A 21,940-nucleotide genomic window follows, 5' to 3' on the forward strand; every position below is an offset into this window, starting at 1 on the left:
CCTATAATCCCAGCACTTTGGGAGGCCGAGGCGGGTGGATCACAAGGTCAAGAGATAGAGACCATCCTGGTCAATAAGGTTAAACCCCATCTCTACTAAAAATACAAAAATTAGCTGGGCATGGTGGTGTGCGCCTGTAGTCCCGGCTACTCGGGAGGCTGAGGCAGGAGAATTGCTTGAACCCAGGAGGTGGAGGTTGCTGTGAGCCGAGATCCTGCCATTGCACTCCAGTCTGGGTAACAACAGCAAAACTGTGTCTCAAAAAAAAAAAAAAAAAAAAAAAAATACAAAAATTAGCCGAGCGTAGCAGCGTGTGCCTGTAATCCCAGCTACTCGGGAGGCTGAGGCAGGAGAATCGCTTGAACCTGGGAGGCCGAGGTTGCAGTTAGCCGAGACTGTGCCATTGCACTCCAGCCTGGGTGACAGAGCAAAACTTCATCTAAAAAAAAAAAAAACTGAAAACCAAAAACCAAAAAAATCCCATCGAACAAAAAGAAAAAGGACTCTAATATTCAACAGTTTCCATCGAGCTGGATCACAGAACAATAAAAATCTAGAACTGGAAGAGATCTTTAATCTAATTTCACTTACACTCACAGGAAATCAATTGATATTTCATTGGGCAGAAATACTAGAATAACAGAAAAATGGGGATGCAAAAGTGCAACTTGATTAATCTTTAATTATAGATGTATTTCTGTCCAGATTTCTTGTTAACCCTCTGTGCATGGCTTCAAGCGCTGCTGACGCACACTAACTGCTTCATATGTTATCTGCTGGAATCCTTACATCAGCACTATGAAACCTATTATGCCTGTTTTAGGGATGACACGACTGAGGTTTTACAGAGGTTAAGCAATGTGCTTAGCTACACAGCTAGTAAGTAGCATAATATTGCCATTTGAATTCAGGCAGTTCAGCTTCAGAGACAGCCTTAAACATATTTCAAATGTGTACGTATGTCTAAGGAGGAAATCTAGAGGTAATATGCAAGAAGTAAAATGAGCTGTTTGAAGGTACTGGAATTTGACACATTCTCTATTTTTTCTAAAACATGTTTTGCTATAGGTTTTTCTTTTTCCATCATAAATACAAGACCCCCCCCCCAAAAAAAAACAAACACGTGGCTGATCAGAATGACCCCATTTGCTTTTCCTTTCACCGTAGTTCTTCCTAAAGTCCTCACTGACTTCCAGGTATTGGTTAATATCTTCACGGACGAGTCAGTCTCTCACCACTTCTCCTTTCGAACCTGGAGATCCTTCCTCTGGAACCCTGGAAGTTCTCTTGAGCAGTGTGAGAACTGCGTTCCCCTGTCTCCCCCTTTGGAAACCTCACGCTGTGGAGGGAAGGACGGAGAGGCGGTGACCTGGGAGCTGGGGAGGGCAGTCTCCGCCGTGTTTACTAGGCCGGCAGCGCTCTCCCGGGCCCATCCCCCAGCTCCGAAAAGCTTCCTGGAAATGTCCCTGTTATCACCTCCCCTCCCGGGCTGGGGGCTGGGAGCGGGCGGTCCCCTCCGCCCGCGGCTGTTCCGCCGGGGCTCGCTGGCTCGCAGGCGCCGCCGCGCAGCACTGCTCAGACCCAGGCGCACGGGCTGGAGCTCCGCGGGCCGAGCGCTCGGGCCCCGCCGTGACGCGCCGCCGTCCCCGCCCGCGCCTCCGCGCGCCGCGAGATGAGGGTCCTGGGTGGGCGCTGCGGGGCGCTGCTAGCGTGCCTCCTCCTGGCGCTTCCCGTCTCGGAGGCAAACTGTGAGTAATCAATAACGTCCCTTCTCCCCAGCAGCGTTGTCCTCCGAACTGCGCGCCCTGCTTAGCAGGATTTTCTTCCTTGGAGCTGCAGCCTCCTAGAAAGTTTCCAGTAAGTGCCGACAGACACCCGGCGGAGGGAAGCCGCCGTGGACAGAGCGGGCAGAGCAATGGGGGGCGGCTGGGGCTGCTGGGGCTGCTGGGGCAGGGTCGCTCTGCACGGTCGCGAGAATGCACTGCCGGCGGGACAGATGCCAGAACCCGGCTGACGCTGAGTATCAATGAACCGATGACAACACCTGCGCATTTCCCTTCAAAGCCGACGGTCCCAGTCGGAGAACAAGAGGAGCATGTCCAGGATGCGAGTAGGGGAGAAAAGGTGGCACACTGTGTCTTCCCTTTGTCCCAGCGCCTGCCCCCAACCTGCGACCGTCTCCTGAAACCTACCTCCCTTTTGCAATGTCTGGACTTTGAGCTTGATTTGCTTGTCTCGCATTAACGAACTGTTTTAAAGTGACTGAGGGTTTGGATAGCAGTAGAAATATGTCACTTTCTAACCCTGAAAGCAAGAGGACTGTTAAAAACTCTATTCTACTTCTCAGGTCGTTTTGTACTGAGGATGTTGTTTGACACTGTGTGCCAGTGATCTGGGGTGGTGGCATGAATTCTTTATACTTTATCTTTCTTCTCCGGTTCTTTATGTCCTTATGCCTGGATTCAAGAAAGGATATTGAGTTTTCTCTGAAAAATATATAAGGAATAGCAAGGCATTTAGTACATTTTAGGGGTCAATTTGTTTTCTAAAGTCGTGTGTTTATTGAATAAAAATGCCCCCCCCCCCCTTTTTGAGATGGAGTTTCGCTCTGCTGCCCAGGCTGGAGTGCAGTGTGACGCGATCTCCGCTAACTGCAGCCTCCCCTTCCTAGGTTCAAGTGATTATGCCCCAGCCTCCCGAGCAGCTGGGATTGCAGGTGCCCCCACGACACCGGCTAATTGTCTTGTATTTTTACTAGAGATGGGCTTTCACCATGTTGGCCAGGATGGTCTCGATCTCTTGACCTCGTGATCCACCCGCCTCGGCCTCCCAAAGTGCTGGGATTTACAGGCGTGAGCCACCGCGCCGGGCGTTTTATTTGTAGGTATTGGAACTGAAGAGAGCACTCTGAATTGCAAATAACATTTAGGAGCCTAGAGCTCCAAAGTAAACTTTTCAGAGATGGAAATTTCAGGAGAATTATATATCAGTTTACTAACATTCCACTAGTTTCTCTTAGTTATCACGATGAATGTGGTACTTTAAAAACCTAACTTGGGACTGAAACATTACTTTTTGATCCTACATTAAAGAGCTACAATTGCCAAACTTCACCTTTCAAACCGATATCGTTAAGCTGATTTGTAACTACACGTGCTCATTACCTATATAGTTCATTAGGACAAGTACATATTTGCTTCATAGCTGGGGTTTTGGAGAAAGGCAAACTATCTTGCCACACTTAACTCCTTGTCATCATAGAAATTTGCTAGGCCTTTTCTTTTTGTAGAGATTGTTACATTTTGACTGGATCTAGGCAGAGGTAAAAATTATATGGGTTTGTGTAGGTTTATTATATACAAACATATGGAGAATTACACTTGTTATGTACAAACGCTGATAGAACAGATAAATAATTCTTCCTGTATATCACATAAGGAATAGTTAGCCCCATAATGCCTTGGCTTAAAAGTTTTTGATTGCTTAATTGGATTAAAAGTCATCTGTGGTTTACTGATGAGGAAATTTAGATACAGATGTGATGCTTTTAACCCATATGATTTTATTTTGTTTTATTTATTTTTTTGAGACAGGATCTGGCTCTGTCACTCAGGCACAATCACAGCTAACTGCACCTCCCCCTCCCTGGCTCAGGGGAGCCTCCCCACTCCGCCTCCTGAGTAGCTGGGACAACAGGTGTCCACCACCATGCCCAGCTAATGTGTGTGTGTGTGTGTGTGTGTGTGTGTGTGTTTGGTAGAGTTGCTGTTTTGCCATATTGCCTAGGCTGGTCTTGAACTCCTGTGTTCAGGCGGCCTGCCTACTTTGGCTGCTGAAAGTGTTGGGATTACAAACATGAGCCACCGTGCCCAGACTCCAGATGATTTTAAATTTGAGATATAATTAGAGTTGTAAATTATTTATTTATAATTCACTGTGTAGTCCTATATTTTTCTTTGTTTCTTTCTTTCTCTCTCTGTCTTGCTTTGTTTTCTCTTTTTTCTTTTCTTTTCTTTGTTTCTTTCTTTCATTTTGAGATGGAGTCTTGCTCTGTTGCCCAGGCTGGAGTGCAGGAGTGCAGTGGCATGATCTGAGCTCACTGCAACCTCCGCCTCCTGGCTTCAAGTGGCCCTCCCACCTCAGCCTCCTAAGTAGCTGGTATTACAGGCATGCTCCACCATGCCTGGCTAATTTTTTGTATTTTTAATAGAGACAGGACTTCAGCATGTTGGCCAGACTCATCTTGAACTCCTGACCTCCAGTGATCTGCCCTCCTTGGCCTCCCAAAAGTGCAGGGATTACAGGTGTGAGCCCCCACATCCAGCCTATAATTCATTGTTTAGTCTATAGAAAGCTATGCACGATTAAAATGTATATATACATTTTTTTTGAGGTGGAGTCTTACTCTGTGGCCAGGCTGGAGTGCAGTGGTGCGACATTGGCTCACTGCAACCTCCGCCTCCCGGGTTCAGGTAATTCTCCTGCCTCAGCCTCTAGAGTAGCTGAGACTACAGGCATGCACCACCACACCCGGCTAATTTTTGTATTTTTAGTAGAGACAGGGTTTCATCATGGTGGCCAGGATCTCTTGACCTTGTGATCTGCCCGCCTCGGCCTCCCAAAGCACTGGAATTACAGGCGTGAGCCACCGGGCCCAGCCAAAAAAATATTTTTGTGATTAAAAAAGCATAAATTTAGAGATGGTGTCTTGCTATCTTGCCCAGACTGGAGCGCAGTGGCTATTACAGCTGTGAGCTCGCCCCAAGCAACCCTCTCATCTCAGCCTCCTGAGTGTCTGGGACTATCGGCATGCCCTACCATGGCTGGTTTATAGTTGTTATTTAAAGAAAAACATTTACAAATCATAGTCTGATTTTAGGAAGAGTAATTAGAAAAAATGTAGTACTACTCATTTGTTTTAAAAATAAAAAAAAGACATTGTCCAGAGATTAATTTTCCAGAATACATATTATATACATACGAGAGAGAGAGAGAGATGACAATCTCTATATTTAGCATATATACTGTCACCTGGGCATGGCGGCTCACACCTGTAGCCCCAGCACTTTGGGAGGCTGAGGAAGGAGGATTGCGTGAAGCCAGGAGTTCAAGACCAGCTTGGGCAACATAGTGAGACCCTGTCTCTACAAAATAATTATAAAACAAAATGTAGCCCAGCGTATTGGTACACACTTGCAGGCCCAGCTACTCAGGAGTCTAAGATGGGAGGAACACCTGAGCCCAGGAAGTTGAGGCTTCAGCGAGCATGATTTTACCACTACACTCCAGCCTGGGTGACAGAGTGAGATCCTGTCTCCGAAAATAATAAAAATAAAATAGATGCTGTCTACATATTGTAATCATTTTCCTCTTAACGCATGTGGTGAGGGGAAATAGGAGAAAGAGGATGTCCTTTCCTTTTGGCTGTGCTAATTTGGCCTTATCTAGACTGGCACCCTGGGGGGTGCAGGCTACTCTCTTCACTAGTGACTCATATTTTCCTTTTCTTTTGTACCCTCTTTTTTCCTTCTCTAACTATTCCTTTTACTATTTGTGAATCCTTGTCTTTTCTTAAATTATCTTTACTTAAAAGTCCAAACTTTTGCACAGATGGAGAGACGTTATCAAGCTTAGGTTACAGTAGGAGTTTGTGCTGGAAGAGCTAGAAACAGTTTCTAGTGTACAGCAATGTAACATCAAACCCTACGCCATATTCTCTTACTGTTCATTCTACGCTAGGAAACAGTGGACCTTTTCCGTTCACCAAGTTTATATGTTTGTGGCTTGAGTGATCTAGATACATACTTCAACCTTCAATATTATGCCTGATAATACAGTATTCTTTGCCTATACGCGACAGTAATGAACTCTTGCTAAAGGAAAGAAAAGGGAAAAGTAAAAAGAGAGGAAGAAAGGAAGGAACAGTTGAATAATTTATTGGAAGGTTACGGAATGGCTAGCTGAGCAACCAAGCCTACGGAAGCCAGGAATGTAAACATTTAGGTGACCTGTACAGTGGGAACTCACGTGACAGTACTTTAGGAGCTGCCAATCAGGTGACTTAATTCTGTCTTCCAGTCCTGCGTGTCTCTGTGAACAGCTCAAATTCCTAGGAGACCCTGATCATTTTGGCTTAGCCTGGCTCTGGAGTCCTGTGATTGAGAGCTCACTAGAATTTCACACGGTGCCGGAACGGTTCCCACAAAAGAATGGATGCTGGGAAGGACGCAGAAATAAGAAACTGCATGTTCTAATTATTGGCTGTCTAACATATACGCTTGCTGTTCTTTCCATACTCACCATTTGAAGATATTTCTCTAAAAGAATGCAGATAATTACTGCAGAGAGAAAGAACCCTCTCCTCAACAGGTTCCAGGCACCACATTCAGAGAGGAAGGCTTAAGGCTCCCATTTCCTAGGTATCATCAAGTGCTGGCCGTGGTTCCTGTATTTCTGTGCTGTTTTCCGGATAAAATGATAGTTTATAGTGTAGCAATACATCTTATATACTAAGAAAAAAGAACGGAAGGAAGGAAGGAAGGAAGGAAGGAAGGAAGGAAGGAAGGAAGGAAGGAAGGAAGGAAGGAAGAAAGCAAAAGGAAGAACAGTCACAAAAGCAAGGGAATACAGGTGATGGTTTAGGGCTCGTCTGTCTCTCCCTTGGTTACAAACATGAGCTGGTATTTGTGACTCTTTCCCTACCCCTTTCATAGCTCTCTTGCCCTCAAGATGCAAGTGCCTCATGTTTGTGTTTGCTCAGCCAGATGGACCATAGCCTAATCAGGAAGAATCTGAGCCCTTATCGTCCCACCTGTGGATGGTGCAGCCATTGTTTCTTTTCCTGCTTCTCTGTGGACAGTGGTCATCCTGGGGGGGCTTCACGCCTAACCCTGATTAGTATGTGGCAACAACGCTATTTTGCCTGGGCTATTGTCTTCCTTCTAACATAATCCTCTTATTTTTTTTTTTTCCCCAGCAGGTAAAGAGCTTCAAATAGCAACACATTAGTCTCAGCTTGTAATTCAGTGGAAAATATATTAGGTCCCCTAGTGAATGCAGTCCTTGGAAATTGTTCTTGGTTTCCAAATTTCTAGGTGAGCAGAATGCAGTTATGAGGATAGAATGCAAAAAAAAAAAAAAAATTGAGAATAGGTAACTGTATTATTCCTCTAGGACTGCCATAATAAAGTACCACAAAGTAGGTGATTTAAATAACAGAAAGTTATTGTCTTAGCAGAAGTTAAGTCCAAAATCAAGACATCAGCAAGCTTGGTTTCTTCTGAGGTCTGTGAGGGGAGAATGCGTTTCCTGCCTTTCTCCTAGCTCCTGTAACCTCAGAGGTTCCTTGGCTTGGGGATGGCATTCTTCCTGTGTCTTCACATTGCTTTTCCTCTGCACATGACTGTCTCTGTGTCCAAATTTCCCCTTTTTGTACGGACACCAGCCTTACTGGGTGAAGACCTGCCCTAATGACGTCATCTTAACCTGATCATCTGCAACACCCTATCTTCAACTAAGGTCGTGTTTACAGGGACTGGGGAATTAGGACTTCAGCATCTTTTGACGTCACCCCATGACAGTCATTAAACCTCAGATCATGACAAGTACTTCTTTCCTTTTTCCCTTTATTCCTGATCTGCATATTTGGACTTCAGTAAAATATCACTATATTTTATTTTATTTTAAGCCTGTCAAATTTAGCAGTCGGGGATTGTATATCAACTTAGTGACGCTAATGTTGACAAGTTCTGATAACCTGCTACTATTGGACAAGCCTATGATCCTTTTTTTGAGACAGGGTCTCATTCTGTTGCATGGGCTGGAGGAGTGCAGTGGCACAGTCATGGCTAACTGCAGTCTTGACCTCCCAGGTTTAACCTATCCTGCCACCTCAGCCTCCAAGTAGCTGGGACTATAGGTGCATGCCATTACGCCCAGCTAATGTTCCTTTTGATTTGTAGTAGAGATGAGATCTTGCTATGTTGCCCAGGCTGGTCTCAAACTCTTGGACTCAAGGGATCCTCTCGCCTCAGCTTCCCAGAGTGCTGGGATTACAGGCACCAGCCATTGTGCCCAAATAGCACTATATTTTACTGATTACTGGTAGGGAGAACATACCACATTTTTAAAATTTCACATATTTTGAAAGATAGTCTTATGTCTTAAAATCTTTCACATATTTTGAAAGATAGTCTTATGTCTTATAGCGAGTGAGCCCTCAATAATGGATCGGTTCATCATTCCATAAGGCTCAGTCCTTCCAGATATCAGCTATACAATAAGCCCAATGAAAACTACAGTCATTCCAGTGATAAGTGTGATGTTAATGCCTTAGAGGTAGTGTTGTGGGGCTTAGCATGAAGCAACGAATAAGTCTACCAATAGTCGTGCTGACAGAAAAATTAAATCCCGATAAGCGTCTCTGCTGTGCCGCTGCTCCATGATAGAGGAGCCACACTTGATCAGCAATCCACCAGATATCTGACTGAACTTGCTGATACGTTCAACTTTCAGCAGCCTGAGGAATAGCAATTCTGCAGGCAAATGCGTTTTTACTTCGATAGTGAGAGTCTGGGCGGGCGCAGTGGAGGAAAGGTCATGTTGCAGAGCCGATGCGGCCAGTGTGTACCCTCCATCCTTGTCACTGTGGCTGGCTTTTTTATAAATATTGGGTAAATGTTAGACCCGAGGCAACCCAAAGGCCGCGTGTGGCCTCTAAACTTGCGTGTTTGGCCTTCATACATTTCAAAAATTGGAACATTTCATGTAAACATTTGGTTTTATGGCTTCTCTTGAAAAACAATAAAAGAACATCTGACAACACTGACTCATCCCAACATAGTAAGATTCAGCTTGAGCTGATTGTGAGCTGCCTTCTTTAGATCGAATGCACCCTCTCTCGTTTGCCACACTGCTGAGCATCTCCATTGTCTTTAACTAAATTATCTTTCCTTGTTTATGCTGCCTACTAGACATTTAGATTTTTTAGTTTGTGGTCTTTGCACGAGAGAGTCTTCTTTTTGAGACAGAGTCTTGCGCTGTCGCCAAGGCTGGAGTGCAATGGTGCAATCTCGGCTCACTGAAACGTCCACTTCCGAGGTTCAAGCAATTCTCCTGCCTCGGCCTCCTTAGTAGCTGAGACTACAGGTGCTTGCCACCACGTCTAGCTAACTTTTTGTATTTTTAATAGAGATGGGGTTTCACTATGTTGGCCAGGCTGCTCTTGAACTGACCTCATGATCTGCCCGCCTCGGGCTCCCAAAGTCACGCTGGGATTACAAGCGTGAGTGACTGTGCCCAGCTGCACTAGATAGCGTTGAGAGGAAACATAACTGATGGCCATTAAGCAGGCCATTCTGTCCTCATTATTATTAAGGACTTCTCTGGGGTGAGGCTGTCTTGTGAACATTTACCTGGAACACAAATATTGTCATCTCTGGGACAATTCTTGCCCAAACTTCGTCCCTAAGCCTAAGTCACTGAACCTCTGGAAAGACGATCTGCAACCATCACAGGCAATTTCTCATTCTAGGCAAAGTGGACAATAGAGGAGCCACTTACATGTCTGCCCGTTGTGAGGGTTCTGTTTCTCCAGTGCCTCTCAGGACCGCTCCTGAGAGGCTGTAGCTCGTCAGTTTTTGGCTATAGCTTTACAGCAGGTCTACATCTGGCTCATGTTTTTATACCACAGAGAGGCATCTCTTGATAGGGTTGGGATGTTTTGTCCCCTCCATATCTCATGTTGAAAAGTGACCTCTGGCCAGGCTCATGCCTGTAATCCCAGCACTTTAGCACTTTGGGAAGCCAAGGCAGGCGGATCACTTGCGGCCAGGAGTTTAGGACCAGCTTGGCCAACATGATGAAACCTTGTCTTTACTAAACATACAAAAATTAGCTGGGAGTGGTAGTGCATGCCTGTAATTCCAGCTGCTCGGGAGGCTGAGGCAGCAGACTCTCTGGGACCTGGGGGGTGGACCCTGCAGTGAGCCGAGACTGCGCCACTGCACCCCAGCCTGGGTGACAGAGTGAGACTCTATCTAAAAAAAGAAAGAAAGAAAGAAAACTGACCTCCAGTGTTGAAGGTGGTACCTATAGGAGGTGTTTGGGTCATGGAGGTGGGACCCTTATGAATGACTTAGCACCAGTCCCTTGGTGATGAGGGAGTTCTCACTCACTTCATGTGAGATCTGGTTGTTTAAGAGTCTGGGACTTCCCCTTCTCTCTCTTGCTCTTGTTCTCGCCATGTGATACACCCTCTCCCCCTTTGCCTTCTATCATGATTGGAAGCTTCCTGAGGCCCTCACCAGAAGTAGACACCATGCTTCCTGTACAGCCTGAAGAACCACGATCCCATTAAACTCCTTTTCTTTTTAAATTATCCAGCCTCAAGTATTCCTTTACAGCGATGCAGACAGATTCGCACATCTGTAAGCCAGAGAGTTTCACCAGCTGGTCATAGATACCTTCTTATGAGACCAATGAGGGGGTTTGAGGGTGAGGAGGAAGTCAAGAGAGCGAGCAGCCCGTGTAGGCAACTTAGTTAGGCCTTTAGACGCATCCTATTTATACCTCTTGAGCATGGATTGTGCTATCACAACTGTGTTTATAGCTCAGTGGAAAAGACAGCATCCGGTTTATCATGAGCTGTTTAAATCTCTTGGTCGCCAGGTGTCCTATGGTCAGGTCTTCAGACTCTGCTTAATTCTCCACCCCCCCAAAAAACCCAAGAGCGGTTTCTCAAAAGAAAATGAATTACTTGCTGAAGAAAATGAGACTTGCTCACAAATCATGGGGCTCTCTAGTGAAATTTCTCTTCTGGAACTTGCTGTAGCTTCTGAAGAGGATCTTGCTTTTTTTTTTTTTTTTTAAAGATGGGGTTTCACCATGTTGGTCAGGCTGGTCTTGAACTCCCGACCTCAGGTGATCCGCCCACCTTGGCCTCCAAAGTGCTTGGATTACAGGCGTTAACCCCACGCCCGACCGAGGATCTTGCTTTTTTATGGAAAATTTGAGCACACTTGGATCTGATGGCCCATTGGGAAGGCCAAGTGACAGACTGCTTGAATTGAACTTGAACTAGCTAGAGGGCATTCTCTTATTGTGGTTCCCATCTGCATTTGGCGGCCTTTCGACTTCTATGGTAAATACATCATGGTAGAACACCATGAAAATGGAATACGCCTCAAAAACAAGGTATCTACCAAAATGTATTCTTCTGCCTTAGTGATGGACACTCGGTCATAACAGCTTCTCTCACTTGTGCAGGAATATTCCAGGACGACCACACTCTTGCTGAAAATAGTCCGCTGCTCTCAGTCCTTGGGAAGGAATCACAGTTTGGGGTTTGAGTCTAACTGGGCCTATAGTTAGACGGTTTCAGGACAGAGTTCTGCTTATCAGCTGACTTGCACAGGCCTCAATTTCAACCAGCATCCCTTAACCAGCATCCCTTAACCAGCATACCTTAGGTCTCAGGCGTTTTGCTTCCTTAAAGGCCACTAGCTAATAATCACTAAAGGTTTTGGAATTTTTTTCATTAGTGTAGTTATTCAGGTCAGATAGTTTACTTTAGTTTGGAGAAACTGGGAGAAAGGCTTATCATGTGGAAACTGCCTTCCTCAAAGGCATCTCTCCTCTCCTTTACTCAAGAGGTTCTGATTCAGTCAAGTAACTCAAAATTGGTGATTAAGGAGAGATGTAGTGACTTCTTCCCACTGTGACTGAAGTGAGCCTTTCTTTGCTAACACCGGGAGTTTGTGTGTGAAACAGTGAAGAAATCAGTGGGTTGCCTATTTATCTCAATCTCACGGGAACTCTGCTCGTTAATCCTTTCTGCAAGATGTGATCACTACACACACCCCAGTTTTTGTTCAGGTGAGTAAGGGCTGCTGCGTAAGCTCAGCCACCCCTGTTTCTTCCCATTCCACTTGAAATCTGGGCGCTCATTTCCATTGCTGTCTCTCCCACCAGCATTTTTTATCTAGGGAGAACTGCCAGTAAAATGCTTATTAAAAATTCGAATGGTTTCTCCAATAGTCTGTTTTCATAGGATCAGTGAAAATATAGTCTTCTCTTCTATATTGAGGGATGGGGAATGATTGAGGAGAGAGAATAGGTAGGAATGACATGAGAAATTCAAGCCAGAATTTCTGTCTCCTAGTCTTTGTGAATTATTTCTGTTACATTATCCCGAGGAATGTCTGGTTTTTCAGTGTTATTTAGTGTTTGCCAAGATTGGTCTAGGATGGCATTAGACAATCAAGCCAACTCTTAGAACTGAAGCTGGCAGCCCTAGCTAGCAAATGGAATGAACGCAGCAATATTACCACACTCAGCCTGATTTAAAATTATGCTATCTCTTTTTGGATTCATTTTCTATTGCTTTGTAACACATTAGCACAAACTTAACAGCTTACAAAAACACAATTTATTATCTCAGAGTTGTATAGGTCGGAAGTCCAGGCAGAAATCCAAAGAAGCTGCTCAGAATCTCACAAGGCTAAAGAAATCAATGCATTGATCATGGCTGAGATCTCATTTGAAGCTTGAAGTCCTCTTCCGGGTTCCCTCGTTGTTGGGAGAATTCAGTTTCTTGCAAGTGTAGGATTAAGGCCCTAAGCTGCCGAGGCCTCTCACCATGTGGCCCTCAACATAACATGGCAATTTGCTACTATAAAATCGGTTTAAAAAGCATCAGCTGCTGCTTTTTGTCTCCTATCTCTATTTCTGAAATCTGAATTTGGCATAAAAAGCTCAAAGTCTAGGGGTTTTCAGCCTTATCTCTTCCTTCAGCTGACCTTTCCCTGCTTCTCCTCTTGAAATGGATCATTCTCTGTCTTTTCTTCCCTGTGGCCTCACATGCTGACCCTTCTGTTCAAAAGATAATTCCTCTTTGTCATCCTCCCAGACATTCCAGGTGATCTGTCCAAAGACCACTCTAGTTCTAATATACTTGATGATTTTGTTTCCCTTAGAATCATGAATTGAACTATGATAAAACTTTGTAGGATCTTAATTTTTCCATTTATAGTAAAGGATAATTTAGAAAAGTGTTTTCTCAATAGCTAATCTCTAATATTTTAAAAACTTTCTTTGCTTTTTTTTTTTTTTTTTTTGAGATGGAGTTTCGCTCTTGTTACCCAGGCTGGAGTGCAATGGCGCGATCTCGGCTCACCGCAACCTCCGCCTCCTGGGCTCAGCCAATTCTCCTGCGTCAGCTTCCTGAGTAGCTGGGATTACAGGCACACACCACCATGCCCAGCTAAATTTTTGTATTTTTAGAAGAGATGAGGTTTCACCATGTTGACCAGGATGGTCTCGATCTCTTGACCTCGTGATCCACCCGCCTCGGCTTCCCAAAGCGCTGGGATTATAGGCTTGAGCCACCGCGCCTGGCCTCTCTTTTGTTTTATTGGTTATTTTATTCAAGGAACAAACCTAAACAACTTCATTTTTTTAATTATATTTTAAGTTCTGGGGTATATGTGCAGAATGTGCAGGTATGGTTACATAGTTATACACATGCCTTGGTGGTTTGCTGTATCCATCTCCTGTCTTCTACATTAGGTGTTTCTCCTGTTATCCCCCCCAATCCCCTCACTCCCTGCTATCCCTCCCCTAGCCCCAACCCCCAACAGGCCCTGGTGTGTATTGTTCCCTTCCCTATGTCCGTGTGTTCTCATTATTTAACACCCACTTATGAGTGAGAACATGCAGTGTTAGGTTTTCTATTTTTGTGTCAGTTTTGCTGAGAATGATCGTTTCCAATTTCATACATGTCCCTGCAAAGGACACAAACTCATCCTTTTTTATGGCTGCATAGTATTTCATGGTGTAGATGTGACACATTTTCCTTGTCGTCTATTATTGATGGGCATTTGAGTTGGTTCCAAGTCTTTGCTACTGTAAACAGTGCTGCAATAAACATACATGTGCATGTGTCTTTATAATAGAATATTTTATAATTCTTTGGATATATACCCAGTAATGGGATTTCTGGGTCAAATGGTATTTCTATTTCTACATCCTTGAGGAATCTTCACATTGTCTTCCACAATGGGTGAACTAAATTACACTCTCACCAAAAAGCGTTTCAATTTCTCCACATCCACTCCAGCATCTGTTGTCTCCAGATTTTTTAATGATCGCCATTCTAACTGGTGTGAGATGGTATCTCAATGTGGCTTTGAGTTGCATTTCTCTAATGGCCAGTGATTAAGAGCTTTTTTTCATGTTTGTTGGCTGCATAAATGTCTTCTTTTGAAAAGCATCTGTGCATATCCTTTGCCCACTTTTTGATGGGGGTTTTTTTTTTCTTACACATTTATTTAAGTTCTTTGTACATTCTGGATATTAGCCCTTTGTCAGATGGGTAGATTGCAGAAATTTTTTTCCCATTCTGTTGGTTGCTGGTTCACTCTAATGACTGTTTCTTTTGCTGTGCAGAAGCTCTTAAGTTTAATTAGATCCCATTTGTCTATTTGGGCTTTTGTTGCCAATGCTTTTGGTGTTTTAGTCATGAAGTCCTTGCCTGTGCCTATCTCCTGAATGGTTTTGTCTAGGTTTTATTCTAGGGTTTTTATGATGTTAGGTCATACGGTTAAGTGCCTTGGGGTTGCTCTTCTTGAGGAATATCTTTGAGGTGTTCTCTGTATTTCCTGGCTTTGAATTTTGGCCTGCCTTGCTAGGTTGGGAAAGTTCTCCTGAATAATATCCTGAAGAGTGTTTTCCAATTTGGTTTCATTCTCCCCATCACATTCAGGTACACAGATGAAATGTAGATTTGGTCTTTTCACATAATTCCATATTTCTTGGAGGCTTTGTTCATTCCTTTTCACTCTTTTTTTTCTAATTTTGCTTTATTGATTTATTTCATTGAGTTGATCTTCTGTCTCTGATATTCTTTCTTCTGCTTGATCAATTTGGCTATTGAAACTTGTGTATGCTTCATGAAGTTCTTGTGCTGTTTTTCAGCTCCATCAAGCCGTTTATGTTCTTCCAGATGCTGGTTATTCTAGTTAGCATTTCTTCTGACGTTTTTTCAGGGCTTAGTTTCCTTGCATTGGGTTAGAATATGCCCCTGTAACTTGGGGAAGTTTTTTATTGCCCACCATCTGAAGCCTGCTTCTGTCAATTCATCAGTCATTCGCCATCCACTTTTGTCCCCTTGCTGGTGAGGAGTTGTGATCCTTGGAGGAGAAGAGGCCGCCTGGTTTTTGGTGACTTCAGCTGTTTTGTGCTGGTTCCTTCCCATCTTTGTGGATTTATCCACCTTTGGTCTTTGAAGCTGGTGGCTTTTGGATGGGGTCTCTGAGTGGATGTCCTTTCTGCGGATGCTGAAGCTACTTGATTTTTTTTGGTTTGTTTTCCTTCTAGCAGTCAGGCCCCGCGTGCCTGCAGCTCAGCATGGGGGCTGCACAACGGCAAAGACTGCTGCCTGCTCCTTCCCGTGGTCGCTGCAGCGCGGAAGGGTACCTGCCACATGTCAGCCAGGGCTCTCCTGTAGGAGGTGTCTTAGGAGACACGGGGGTCGGGAGCCGCTGGAGCAAGCAGTCCGCCCCTTCTCAGAGCCCAAGTGCTGTGCTGGGGGCTCCCTGCTCCCGTTAGAGCCGCTGGGCAGGGACGCTGAAGTCCGCTGTGGGGAACCCGCTACGGCGCCTTTTCCCAGGGGCTCCGTCCCAGGAAGGTGGGGGCTTTATTTCTAAGTCCCTGAGGAGCTGCTGCGTTTTTTCAGGGACGCCCTGCCGAGCAAGGAGGGAGTCTAGTCATGGTCGGCCTGTGGAGGCTCCGCCCCGCTGCCCTGTAAACTTCTGGGTGACATTGTTTACACAGCCCGGTGTACAACCGCCTAGCGGAGCCTCAGTGACGGCGGATGCCAGGACCCCCAGTAATGGTGGATGCCCCTCCCTCCCCTCAATAATGGCGGACGCCCCTCCCTCCCCTCAATAATGGCGGACGCCCTTCCCTCCCCTCAGTAATGGCGGACGCCCCTCCCCCCACTAATGGCGGACGCCCCTCCCCTCAGTAATGGCGGACACTCCTCCCTCCAGTAATGGCGGACGTCCCTCCCCTCAGTAATGGCGGATGCCCCTCCCCTCAGTAATGGCAGATACTCCTCCCCCCAGTAATGGCGGATACCCCTCCCTTCAGTAATGGCGGACGCCCCTCCCCCCAGTAATGGCGGACGCCCTTCCCTCCAGTAATGGCGGACGCCCCTCCCCTCAGTAATGGCGGATACCCCTCCCCTCAGTAATGGCGCACACCCCTCCCCTCAGTAATGGCGGATACTCCTCCCCTCAGTAATGGCGGACGCCCCTCCCCTCAGTAATGGCGGATGCCCCTCCCCCCAGTAATGGCGGATACCCCTCCCTTCAGTAATGGCGGACACTCCTCCCCCCAGTAATGGCGGACGCCCCTCCCCTCAGTAATGGCGGACGCCCCTCCCCTCAGTAATGGCGGATACTCCTCCCCTCAGTAATGGCGGACGCCCTTCCCCCCACCGAGCTCCAACACCTTGCTGGTCTTCATGGGGTGGGACTCCCCAGGCCAGATCCCTGGGCTCCCTGGCTTCAGCCCCGTTATTTTCGGGGAAATGAGCGGTTCTGTCTCGCTGGCATTGCAGGCGCCACTGGGAATGAGAAGCAAAGGCACTGCTGCGGCCCAGCCGCGCCCAGTTCTGTGCTGGAACCGCGCGCTGCTGTCGGAGGCGCCAGGGAATGTCCTCGTCTGTGGGCTGTGCAGACCGTGGGAAAAGCGCACTATCTGAGCCGGAGAGCTGGGGTGTCCAAGTCCCTAATGGCTTCCTTCGGCGACAAGAGAGGGAGTTTTCCGGCCCTTTGCGCTTCCTGGTTGGTGGCCCCCACCCGGCTGCGGTTTGCCCCCCTTGGGCTACACCCACTGTCTTGGTCCCGGTGAGATGAACCTGGTACCTGGGTTGGAAACGTGGAAATCACTCGCCTTCTGCGTTGCTCTCGCGGGAACTGCAGACCTGAGCTATTCCATTTTGTTTTAATTTCTGTGGAATCTGTGCTGATTTCCCCTTTATCGTTTTAGACCTGAGCTATTTCTATTTGGCCATCCTGGTGGAAGTCCACAACTCCATTTTGTCTATGTGTTTCTGCTTTCATTAGCGCTCTCTGAGTTTTATTAACAAAGAAACAAATTAGCAGGTTATTGAATAATCTCTCTTACAGGTATTAGTTTAGATGTTTCATACCCTTATATTAGTTACGATAGTCTATGAAGTGATAACACATTAATCCTCAAATCTCCAGATTGATCTTCAAACTTCTAAATCTCGATGGCCTAGAAAAATAAGAGTTTACTTCTTAATCATGTGAAGTCCAATGTGGTTTGTGTAAATCTCTTCCATCTTTAGTTACACCATCCGGAACACATGGTGTCCAGTGTTCACGCAAAAAAAAAAAAGGGGGGGAGAGCAATGGAGATGGTGTACTTGTTTTCAAGGGCCTTAGCATAAAAGTGAGGAACACCCTTCTCCTTATAGTTCCAATAGCTACAGCTCAGTGAAGCACATGAAATATTTCTTCAGCATTGGTGAAATGTTAGAAACATTTTCCCTCTAAGGTTGAAATTAATGTTTCTTCCTCTAAGAGAAGTGTAAATACTAATTGCCTATTTAACCTTTGGTAATATATATTACAAAGTGTGAGGTTTTAATTATCTGAATAACATTTATAATAGAGAGAGGGTATAATTAACTATGCCTACTAACACACCACTGGGCTTAGTATTGTTACATTGAGTTAGCTGTTAATGCAGCAGAGTGAAAATATATGGTAACAGCTGATATTGAAGTTACTCCTATGGTGGGAACTGCTATTATGTTAGAAATTACCTTGAAAAGAAGCCTGAGTTTTGGAAAGTGAAGTCCTAAAAACATGGTCTGTAACTTTGCTATTCCAGTGTGGTTCATGGAACCCCAGCATCAGCTTTACCTGGGGACTTATTAAAAATGAAATATATCAAGCCTTACCCTAGGTGTACTCATCCAGAATATGCATTTTAACAAGACTTTCAGGTAATTTCTATCCACATTTAGAGTTTGAGACAGTCCAGTTGATTTTTTTTTTTTTTTTTTTTTTTTTGAGACACAGTCTTGCTATGTTGCCAGGCACCAGACTGGAGTGCAGTGGCACAATCTCAGTTCACTGCAACCTCCGCCTCCCGGGTTCAAGCAATTCTCCTGCCTCAGTCTCCCAAATAGTTGGGACCACAGGTGCGTGCCACCACGCCCAGCTAATTTTTGTATTTTTTAGTAGAGACAGGGTTTCACCATGGTCTTGATCTCTTGACCTCATGATCCGCCCACCTTGGCCTCCCAAAGTGCCGGGATTACAGGCGTGAGCCACCGTGCCCGGCCCACAGTCTAGTTTTTAAGGAGATGGAGAAGTGAAGAAATCTTTGCAGAATGTCTAGAGGGGGCAATGAGGGCAAGAGAAGAGATGTCGGAGAAGGGAGAAAGCAAGCTGAGCACGATGGCAAGAGACTGCAGCTTGTGGAGAAGGTCTCCAGTGAGAAATGACTAGATGTGAGATGGATAAAGACTTTTAGGAACCGGCATTTCTTTTTCCTTTTTTTATTTTTAAATTCCTTTTTTTTGGTTGTTGTTATTTTGAGAAAAAGTCTCTCACTGTCCCCCAGGCTGGAGTGCAGTGGTATGATCAGAGCTCATTGTGGCCTCAACCTCCTGGGCTCAAGCTGTCCTCCTGCCTCAGCTTCCTGAATAGCTGTGACTACAGGCATGAGTCACCATGCCTGGCTAATTTTGGCCATATTGCCTAGGCTGGTCTCCAGCTCCTGAGCTCAACAGATGTTCCCACCTTAGTCTCCCAAAGTACAGAGATTACAGGTGTGAGCCACCGCACCCAGCTACAAGTGGCATTTCCAAGTTTCAACTTTAAATTACAGAAGTTGCTTAAACAACCAAACCCCCAATTCCTCTGCCTCCAATGTTTTTTCAAAACATGTCAATGTTCACCTCTAAATTGATTAAGTACTCTCTTAATCGGTTTTCATGCTGCTGATGAAGAAGCACCCCAAACTGGGCAATTTACAAAAGAAAGAAGTGTAATTGGACTTACGATTCCATGTGGCTGGGGAAGCTTCACAGTTATGGTGGAAGGCAAGGAGGACCAGGTCCGTCTTACATGTATGGCAGCAGGCAAAGAGAGAATGAGGAAGACACAAAAGCAGAAACCCCTGATAAAGACATCAGATCTCCCAAGACTTATTCACTACCACGAGTACAGTATGCGGCAAGCAGCCACCGTGGTTTAGCTCTCTACCACCAAGAGCCTCCCATAGCACGTGCCAATTATGGGAGTTCAATTCAGGATGGGATTTGGTTGGTGCCACAGAGCCAAACTGTATCAAGCACAAAGAAAGGAGTTTCGTAAGATGCAAGTGAGGAAGAGGTTAGTGAAAGCTAAACTACAAAACCTACAGTGACCATCTATAAGATGTTAGAACTTTACCACATGTAGGATTGAGTTTCATTATTTCGTGAATCAAAAAGGGCAGGATGATGTCTGACATTAGCAAGACCTAAACTATCTCAAATTGTTAAGCTTTGATTGAGATTAACAGTGCATTAATCTGAAAGAGAAAACAATCTTTGTGATGAAAAAAAGTTTTGATCCTTGTTCTATTAGATGGTACACATTCTTTTTACCTAAATATTCCTGTTTTATTAGGTTTTATTTGACAAATACGTAGAAGTAAAAACAATAATTTTGGGGGTTGGGTGATAATTCAGTATTTTTAAACAAAAAATTTTATAACAAAAAGCATTGGAAGGACACGGATGTCTTTGGGAAATAGGATTATGATACTTTTTATCATCCCTTTTTTTGTTTTTTTCTACATATAATTATTATTGACTCTATTATGAAGGAAACTATGTTCTTTCTTCAACTTCTATTTTAAGTTCCTGGGTACATGCGCAGAATGTGCAGGTTTATTACACAGGTAAAAGTGTGCCGTGGTGCTTTGCTGCACAGATCATCCCGTCACCTGGGTGTGAGCCCCAGCGTGCATCACCTGCCCTTCCCGAACCTTCTCCCTGAATCCTCCTCCCGACAACAGGCCCCAGTGTGTGTTGTTTCCCTCCCTGTATCTATGTGTTCACCTTGTTCAGCTTCGATGTGTAAGTCAGAACATGCGGTGTTTGGTTTTCTGTTCCTGCATTAGTGTGCTAAGGATGATGGCTTCCAGCTCCATTCCTGTCCCTGCAAAAGACATGATCTCATTTCTTTTTACGGCTGCAGAATGTTCCCTGGTATATATATTACCACGTTTTCTTTATCCAGTCTATCGTTGATGGGCATTTTGGTTGATTCCATTTCTGTGCTATTGTGAGCAGTGCTGCAGTGAACATACATGTGCATGTGTCTTTATAACAGAATGATTTATATTCATTTGGGCGTAGACCCAGTAATGAGATTGCTGGATCAAATAGTATTTTTCCTTCTTTGAGAAATCTCCACACTGTCTTCCCCGATGGTTGAACTAATCTACATTCCCACAGACAGTGTAAACGCATTCCGATTTCTACACAGCCTTGCCAGCATCTGTTGTTTCCTGACTTTTTAATAATTGCCATCTGACTGGCGTGAGATGATCGCATGTCATTGCGGTTTTGATTTGCATTTCTTTAATGCTCCGTGATGTTGAGCTTTTTTCATATGTTCGTTGGCCACATGAATGTCTTCTTTTGCGAAGTGTCTGTTCATGTCCTTTGCCCATGGAAAACCTAAAGGTTTGTTCTAAATGTAGTAACAGAATCCTCCAAACCTGAGGGGAAGACAAGCGATGATTTACGTGGGTAAATTGTGGGCATTTCCACAGATGAGTAGCAGCAGTAGGATCCAGCTCTCACTGCCTCTAGGCCGTTAGTATAATTCTTCTTAGTCCTCTCGCTCATTTTTTTGAAATGAACTTTAAAAATGCACATTCAGTAACAATGACTTTTACCTCTTCATGAAAATGGTAAGATTGTGACTTCTGGCATTGACGCGATACTTTTAATCTTTCAAATGGCACATTTGGCATTCCTCAACGAGTTGCACAGCTATTCTGTGACGCACTTGCCCAGCTTTACGAAAATGTTAACTTTCCCCTGCGTCTGTCTACCTCCCTCCCTCTCTCTGTTCTCATTTGAACTTCTTGAAGAAATGGTTTACTCTGGAAGTCTCCATTTCCGCTCTTCTCACTCTCCCACCGCTGCTGGTAACTGAGACTGTTAATGCTCATCTTACTGTTAACCAGCTGCTTACATATTAACTCTCATCCTACATAGTAGTAATTGTTACTGATGACTTTGCCACATTTGGTGCTATAAAGTCTCATCTTTTGGAAATTCACTTCGTTTTATGTCTATAATTACTCTCCTAGGTTCTGAACATGTTACTAATTATGTTTATGTGGTTTAATGATCTTTCTCTTAAATGCTAATTTTTCCCACTGAGTGCAGTGACTTACACCTGTAATTCAGGCACTTTGAGAGGCTGAGGTGGGAGGATCGCTCCAGCTCAGGAGTTTGAGACCAGCCTGGGTAACATAGTGAGACCCTCTCCATCTCTAAAAAACTTTAAAAAAATAAATTAAATGCAAACGTTTCCTGGGGTTCTATTACTTTTTTATTTTATTGCATTTTATTTTTAATTGGAAAATAATCTTAATCCTTAAAATGTTTGCAAACATTTATCTTAATATCATTTTCATGTGGTCTCAGAGGGAGAAGACATCAATACTCTCTGCCACCATTAACGGTAAGCATCACTTTCTGTGCCTTTGCAGAGCAGCTAGAAATAGTCCATGACTTACTTGCCTTGTGGACCAGTCTGCTCAGGTTGCTATGACAAAACAACCCAGACTTTGTGGCTTAGACTATAGAAATGTGTTTTCTCGCAGTTCTGAA

General features: G+C 44.8%; 1 protein-coding gene across 2 annotated transcripts in view; it reads left to right on the top strand.

The window, feature by feature from the left end:
* Nucleotides 1-1,524: 1,524 nt before the first annotated feature.
* The window catches only part of PROS1 (protein S), an 84,831-nt gene continuing 64,415 nt past the window's right edge, over nt 1,525-21,940 (top strand). For both annotated transcript variants that reach the window (XM_035282834.3, XM_035282835.3), the window contains exon 1: nt 1,525-1,748. In XM_035282834.3, the coding sequence (XP_035138725.3) occupies nt 1,673-1,748 (76 nt within the window). In that variant the 5' untranslated portion in view covers nt 1,525-1,672. The remainder of the gene's footprint in view (nt 1,749-21,940) is intronic.

This window comes from Callithrix jacchus, chromosome 21 (genome assembly GCF_049354715.1).
Source record: "Callithrix jacchus isolate 240 chromosome 21, calJac240_pri, whole genome shotgun sequence".
Lineage (NCBI taxonomy): Eukaryota > Metazoa > Chordata > Mammalia > Primates > Cebidae > Callithrix > Callithrix jacchus.